This window comes from Oryza sativa, chromosome 10, assembly GCF_034140825.1.
Source record: "Oryza sativa Japonica Group chromosome 10, ASM3414082v1".
In the NCBI taxonomy this organism is placed as follows: Eukaryota; Viridiplantae; Streptophyta; class Magnoliopsida; order Poales; family Poaceae; genus Oryza; species Oryza sativa.
In genome coordinates this window covers 17,118,654-17,125,940 of record NC_089044.1, presented here as the reverse complement: position 1 = coordinate 17,125,940, position 7,287 = coordinate 17,118,654, and the positions used below count along the sequence as shown (strand labels likewise).

The window sequence follows — 7,287 nt, the reverse complement described above, 5'->3', positions numbered from 1 at the left end:
AGCATACTATAAATGCAATTGCATATGCAGCCACACGCTACGAACGTACGAGTAGTACAACGTCAACGCGTATCCTGACACCGGTTCAGTTCACTTCACTTTCATCATCAAAAACCAATTTACATGTATAATAAAACATAATAGGCCTCTCTGCATGTTATAAATTTATAATTATGAGAATGCTTAAAACGCATCCCGTCATGTACCGCGTAAACGTACACAGATTCAGATTTAAGTCTATGTGAGTACCAAGTTTCAGGATTTTCAGAGAAGTTAACTAACAAGAACGAAGTTTCAACAGCAGCAGCTCTGTAAAAAGCTGAAAGTGATTGCAGATTTTGCAGGTGCCTTGCCTGGTTGATTCTTTGATGAAGAAGCCTGGTTGCTGGACATGCTGTTCTGTTCTGAGCAGAGCAACTGCCCTGTATGGCTGAGTTCGGAAGTGAGTGAGGGTTGACAACCCTAGCTCCCAACACGCAAAACAGAGTGGCGGTTAGTGCATGATTTATTAAATATTAGCTGAAATAAATTTTAAAAATAGATTAATTTAATTTTTAAAATAACTTTTCTATAGAATTTTTTTTCAAAATACGCACCGTTTAGTACTTTGGGAAGCATGCGCGCAAAAAACGAAGAAGGTGAGTTAGGAAAGATCGGGAAAGAACATAGCCATGTACCGTGTACTCGTGTGTAGTGCTTTGCATCGAAGCACATATTCCCCTATAGGTGCCGGTTGGGAACGGGTAATAGGTGCCGGTTTCCTAGCCGACACCAATTGGTCAGCACCAATGACCTAGTGTTATTGGTGCCAGTCATAGAACCGTCACCTTTGTGCTCTTCCGGATTAAAAAAAAAAAAGAAGCTGGCTCCAAGCCGAGCCGATGCGCATCAATAATCCCCATTCAAGCATGCTTTCACATATCACAAATCAAGCAGATGAACAATAATAATCTCCATTCAAGCAATCCCTAATTCAATCCATCACCAATCACAGATATGAACATCAACAATCTCCATCACAAATCATCAACAACAAACAACAATAGTTCCCATCACAGATGAAGAACACAAGCAAGATGCACAAACTCACTCGTCAATCCACCAAGGTCACCGCCGGGGTCCCTCTCCATGTGAGGTCACCGCCGAGGTCCCTCTCCGCACGAGGTCGCCGCCGAGGTCCCTCTCCACATGAGGTGGCCGCTAGCCACCGGGTCCCTCTCCGCACGAGATCGTCGCCAGCCGCTAGGTCCCTGTCCATGCCGAGGTCGCCGCACCCATACATCCCTCCCCACGCTGAGGTCGCCGCCGGTGGGGAGGCCGCCCATCGCAGGCGACACTGCTCGCCAGTTAGGAGGGGGCGGGAGGGGAGTATGGCGGATCGGAGGAGGAGGAGAGGGGGGAGGGGGGCCAGAGGGGAGGGGGAGGGGAGGGCGTGGCGGAGGAAGGGGCGAGGGGGAGAGCGCACAGAAGAGCCCGGGGGGGGGGGAGGGGATAAGGATAAGGATCGAGCAACGCGCGTAGATAGGCCAGGTCGATCGGCTCGTCTCGCCTAGATCGGCTTGATTTAGAATAGGTGCTGGTTTTTTTACAGAACTGATACCTATAATATATTATAGGTTATTATATTATAGGTGTTAGTTTTTTAACTAACCGTATCAGTTTTAACTAATAAACCGGCACCTATATTTCTTAATTAAAGATATCGGAGGTGGGAAAAGACTTATAAGTATCAGTTTTAAATGAATCGGCATCTATAAGCCGGTTGGTTTTTTAGTAGTGATTCAAACGAACACACACTTAGTTCACTTGGAAGCCAATCATGATTAATTTGTATATTGCAGTCCGGATCATCAATCTGCTATCATCGATGGGCTTTAGAAATCAGGCATGCTTTTATATGTTTCAGTCAAGTAACGTACGGCATGGCACGCATGCTACATGTTTTGTGAGATTTGCGAAAGGAAAAATGCTATGCGTACTTATCAATGATCTAACGTGAATAAGACGGACGTACGGCACACCATTAATAAACGCATAAGCGTTTCATAGTACGAATATCGTAAACACCCAGATCGTACGTATAGCAGCGTTGATTTGTGAAACAACACACTGCAGTCTGCAAAACCGTTCAGTTATTTTGTTCAGGGTGTTCAGAGTGGTACAGTGTGCGCTGAAAGCACTAGTTACACGGATTAGACAAAGCCAGTGTACGAATGAGCATATGTACAATTTGGTTGTAATTAAGCAGCACAATGTCAATGCCTCATAGATTTTTATATATAGGTAATAAGAACAAATGTCATCTGCGTTACTGCTAGTGGCAAATGTTTTTTGTCATCAGTCTGGCTGTATCTGCTGCTTTTTTGCGATGGATGCATGGTCAAATGCCTGAGCTCGAGTACGTGGTATTGATACTTGACCTGGCCTTATGCAGCATCATTATCAAATATTAAACTCACATATATAATCCAAACGTAACAGTCAGGCCAAGTCAGAAAATTTAAAGGTTCACTAGCAGGGATTTATCCAGCAAAAGTCATAATGTGTTTAAAACCACTCCATTTTGTATTACTCGTTCGCGAAGGGCAATACTGCTGCATCTCGTCACACTAGTACATATATTTACATATACAAGTGTCATTTTGCAATATATAATTGCATGGTCTCCCTGCCTGCACTATAAATAACCGTGCAGTCTTGCTTTGGCATCCATATCTCATCCTTCAACCGGAATAAGCTCAAAATGGCTGGAAACAAGCTTCTGGCTATTACCTTCTTCGTGCTACTAAGTATTGGAGTATCCAATGCGAGGATGGGGGTGGTAGCTAGATACGCCGCCGGCGGCGGTGGCGGTGGTGGTGGGGGAGGTGGTGGTGGCCAAACAGGAGGATATGTGCCTTATTATGGACCTTACTATGCTGGAGGTGGTGGGGGCGGAGGCGGCGGCGGTGGAGGCGGTGGTGGCGGTGGCGGTGGAGGTGGTGGAGGTGGTTATTATGGACCATATGGACCTTACTATGGACCTTACTACGGACCTTACTATGGACCTTATGCTAGTGGCGGCGGCGGCGGCGGTGGTGGTGGCGGCGGTGGTGGTGGAGGCGGTGGGTATGGTTATGGTGCTGGCGGTGGATATGGTCAAGCTGGTGGGCCTTATTATGGACCTTATGCTAGCGGTGGTGGTGGCGGCGGTGGCGGTGGTGGTGGAGGCGGCGGGTATGGTTATGGTGCTGGCGGTGGATATGGTCAAGCTGGTGGGCCATATTATGGACCTTATGCTAGCGGCGGCGGTGGTGGTGGCGGCGGCGGAGGTGGTGGGAGCGGTCCAGGTGGTAGTGGCTACGGAGGCGGCTCAGGAAGCGGGTCTGGTGGTGGGCACCCATAAAACCCTCATCTGAATTAAAGTACTGAATTAAAGTTTTGTGTGCTGGTACTACACATGATAAATTAGATGTTTTGTGTGCTGCAACTAATATATGGAATAAAGGCCTTGCCTTTGGCTGTATATGAATGTGTGGTTGTGTAATCAATTTGTAAGTTCTTACTTGTTGTCTTACCATATGATGATGAAGCATAATCAATCTTTGGCTCTATATAATACCACTAAATTAATAAGTACCTCACACAAACCATGTCTCCTACTCTACTGCCGTTGAATTCCGAAGAAACTAAATGAGGTTTCATGTTCCAGCACGGTAAACTTACCAAAACAAACCAGTATAGAACTTTAAATCTTATTGTCAACAATATAAGTTGAAATTTGATCAAACAGATACACTACGGTTTTAATTCTCCAACATCGATCATTTAAGTGCTGATCAAGGTTTACATTACCGGTTGACCACTAAATTTCGAGCCCTATCGGTGTCACAGTTTTTGATAAATTTCGACCAAATCTACTGTTTAACCTTCGAAATTCCAATCGAAACTTAATTCCGAGCCATATCGAAACGTCGAAATTTCACGGAATTTGACCGGTTTTCGTCGGAATCGTGAACCCGGTGCTGATCATGAACTGGATGAGCTGGTCGATCGGCTTTTCTGAGGACACACATCAACTGTGGCGTTCAGCCGGTCAGTTATTGGGCTTCGGCTACTATGGGCTGCTTTTGCAAAGAAACATGCATGCATGGCTACATGGGCCGTTGGATCCTTGGGTATTACAAATTTTCAAATATAATGTTATTGGGTTTTTTTTATTCAAGCTTCGATTTTTTTTTCGGCCCAACCAAAGGTTTCTCACGTTCAATAAGCGTATACCGACAAAAAAAAATGGCTTATATATAACTACTTAGACCGATCTAGATCCTATTGTTTTGGAACATAGAAATTCGTAAGAAGCAGATCAATTTATACATGAATAAGAAGAAAAAGTCAGCGTTGCAGATCGTCTTCATTGTCAGTCTGAACAATGCACGTCTGTGCAGGGGACTCTATACCCAGGGATCCTACGTTAAGTAGACAAATTCTGAGCCATTCTGTTTGCCTTCTTGGTCGGCGCCTCCCTTATACATTTGACATCTGAAGAAGATGCTGCTTTCAGTACTAATAATAACTAGTACTCCAGTAAACAATGCACTGATATTTCATCACAGTAAATTAACAATCTAGTGCTGTGACTGATCATTAAATTCTTACTACATCAGATGCTCGATCGCTGTGATATTCGATCCAGCACTCGTATTAATGATTTGATTCTTTCCTTCCCAAATCAATATCATCAACTGATCATACTTCATTATTTAAAATATCTCCTTTGTAGGCGTGCATTTTTGTAATTACTCTCACTAACACTATATACTATAAATACATCACTATTACTCACATAGAAGTCCATCTTCCACTTCTCTTACTCCGCTCACAATGGATGCCACTAAGCTCGCAATTCTTGGCTTCACTATGCTCTTATTGATCATTGGAGCGTCTAGCGCCACGAGAGTAAATAGGTATTCCAGCACTGGTGTCGAAGTTGGAAGCGGAGGTGGTGGTGGAGGAGGAGGTGGTGGTAGCTCAGAAAATGGTGGCGGGTGGGGATCTGGTTCTGGGGCAGGACATGGAGAGGCTAGAGCTTATGGGCCTTCTAGTGGAGCATATGCTAGTGCAACTGGTGGAGGAGGCGGTGGTGGGTCAAGCAATGGTAATGGTTGGGGATCAGGTTCAGGTTTTGGGTCTGGCTATGGGGAGTCTGTGGCATCTGGGCCTTCTAGCGGGCAATATGCTAGTGGAGGTGGAAAGGGTGGGGGCGGTGGCGGAGGGCGGAATGGAGGATTTGGTTATTGTTTGGGGTCTGGTTCTGGAAATAGTGAAGGGAAGAAATACAAACCTTATGATGGAGGGTATTCTATGGGAAGCGGTGGTGGCAAAGGTGGGGGTGGTGGGACAAACAGAGAATCAGGGTATGGTGCAGGGTCTGGCTCGGGTTATGGTGAAACTATTGGCTTTGGTGGTGCATCATTTGCACACGGTGGTGGTGGTGGCAAAGGCGGAGGTGGTGGACAACATGATGGGTTTGGTTCTAGTTCTGGTTTGGGCTCTAGGTATGGTGAATCTAGGGGTTATAGCCCTTATGATGGAAACTATGCCATGGGGGAGAGGAGGAGGTGGAGGGGAAGGTGGCGGACAAAATGGATATGGAGATGGCTATGGATCTGGGGTTGGATTTGGTCAATTTAACGGCGGCTGGCCATATAATAATTGATACTATAAGGCTGGTGGTCGAGGGAGTGGAGGTGGTGGTGGGTACGGTGGACCTAATAGATTTGGACATGGATTTGGTTCCGGCGTTGGTATAGGTGAGGCTGGTAATCAATACGGTGATGAGTATGCGAAGAGTAAAGGTGACGGTGGAGGTGCCGGTGATAGCGCTAGAGGTGGATATGGTGAAGGTTTAGGTCATGGATCGGGATATGGAGACACCGGTCCTCAACAGCCATGAAATTAACCTTTGTATAATTTGAATAAGATAGAATAAGTGAAAGCCCAACACCAATATAATGTAGCACATAGTTTTCATAGTCAGTATATTAAAAGGCTTCTTGTGTTTTGGTTATATATACTCCGTAAGTTGCAACCTTGTACACTCTAATCGTACATCGGATATTTTCCTGGTAACAGTTTTAACACTGTTTGCACTAGTAACCTATCGCTCATGAATACCACGTCCATGTGAGTACGCTTTGAATATGATATTAATGATTGAGGTCAGGAATTTGTTGTCGATCTTCATTCTTTAGACATGCGTTAGAGGACATATTTATAGATGTGTGCACGTGGTATACGTACATATATAATGCCCTTTTTTTGAGCAAAGGATCTTGGCACTCCATTTCTACGTACATAATGCGTATGCACACATGTATATCTATCTATTATATTATCAAAACAGCTTTGAAAGGAGGCACCACGTTCGCTGTGGGGGCTAAAAATTCCCACATTAATCAGAGAAAAAGAAAAAAAAGAAAAAGAGAGTCCAAGTAGGAATACAATTTAAAAATAGCTGAAATTCGGAATTAAAAGTAAGCAATATTGAAAGAAATTTCCATATAGGAACCCAATACGAGATTAATCAAAATTCGAAATAAAAATAAAATAAAATCCGAAATTAGCAAAAAAAGAGTCTAAGTAGGAATACAATTTAAAAATAGCTGAAATTAGGAATTAAAATAAGGAATATTAAAAGAAGAGTCCATACAATAACCCAATACGAGATTAATTAAAATTCGGAATAAAAAAAATAAATATCGAAATTAGAAAAAGGAAAAGAAAAGAATAGTTCAAGTAAGAATATAATTTAAAATTAACTAAAATTCGAAATTAAATATAAGCAATATTGAAATAAGAGTACATATAAGAACCCAATAGTAGATTAACTAAAATTCGGAATAAAAAATAAAATATAATCTGAAATTAGGAAAATTAAAAAGAGAGTTAAAGTAGAAATACAATTTTAAAACAACTGAAATTCAAAGTAAAAATAAAAAAAATCTAAAGAACACAATACGAAAAATAAAATAAATTCTGAAATTAGAAAAAGAAAAATAAGATATCAGCTAGGAATACAATTTATAAATAACTAAAATTGGTGATAAAAAAATAAAGATTACTAAAAGAAAAGACCATCTGAAACACATGACGAGATTAATTAAGTAACATGCAGTAGAGTGGTGGCGGTTGATGGAACATCTAAAAACTATTAATAAAACATCAAATAGAATATTAATGACGACTAAAAAGAAGTACAACGGGCAGGTCGTGAAGCAATCGGTCAAGGCGTTTGGCGGGTCTTCT

At 42.7% G+C, this 7,287-nt stretch overlaps 2 protein-coding genes across 2 annotated transcripts; both read left to right on the top strand.

Annotated features, from left to right (window-relative positions):
- The first annotated feature begins 2,743 nt into the window (after positions 1–2,743).
- On the top strand, positions 2,744–3,552 carry LOC136353554 (putative glycine-rich cell wall structural protein 1). The gene is made up of 2 exons (XM_066304560.1): positions 2,744–2,852; positions 2,925–3,552. The coding sequence occupies exons 1-2, from the start codon at positions 2,744–2,746 to the stop codon at positions 3,383–3,385; spliced, it is 570 nt and encodes a 189-aa protein (XP_066160657.1). The 3' UTR covers positions 3,386–3,552.
- A 1,311-nt stretch (positions 3,553–4,863) lies between these two features.
- Positions 4,864–5,935, top strand: LOC112935985 (putative glycine-rich cell wall structural protein 1). The gene is made up of 2 exons (XM_026020648.1): positions 4,864–5,653; positions 5,793–5,935. Exons 1-2 carry the CDS (start codon positions 4,864–4,866, stop codon positions 5,933–5,935), a joined length of 933 nt encoding a protein of 310 aa, XP_025876433.1.
- Positions 5,936–7,287: the final 1,352 nt, after the last annotated feature.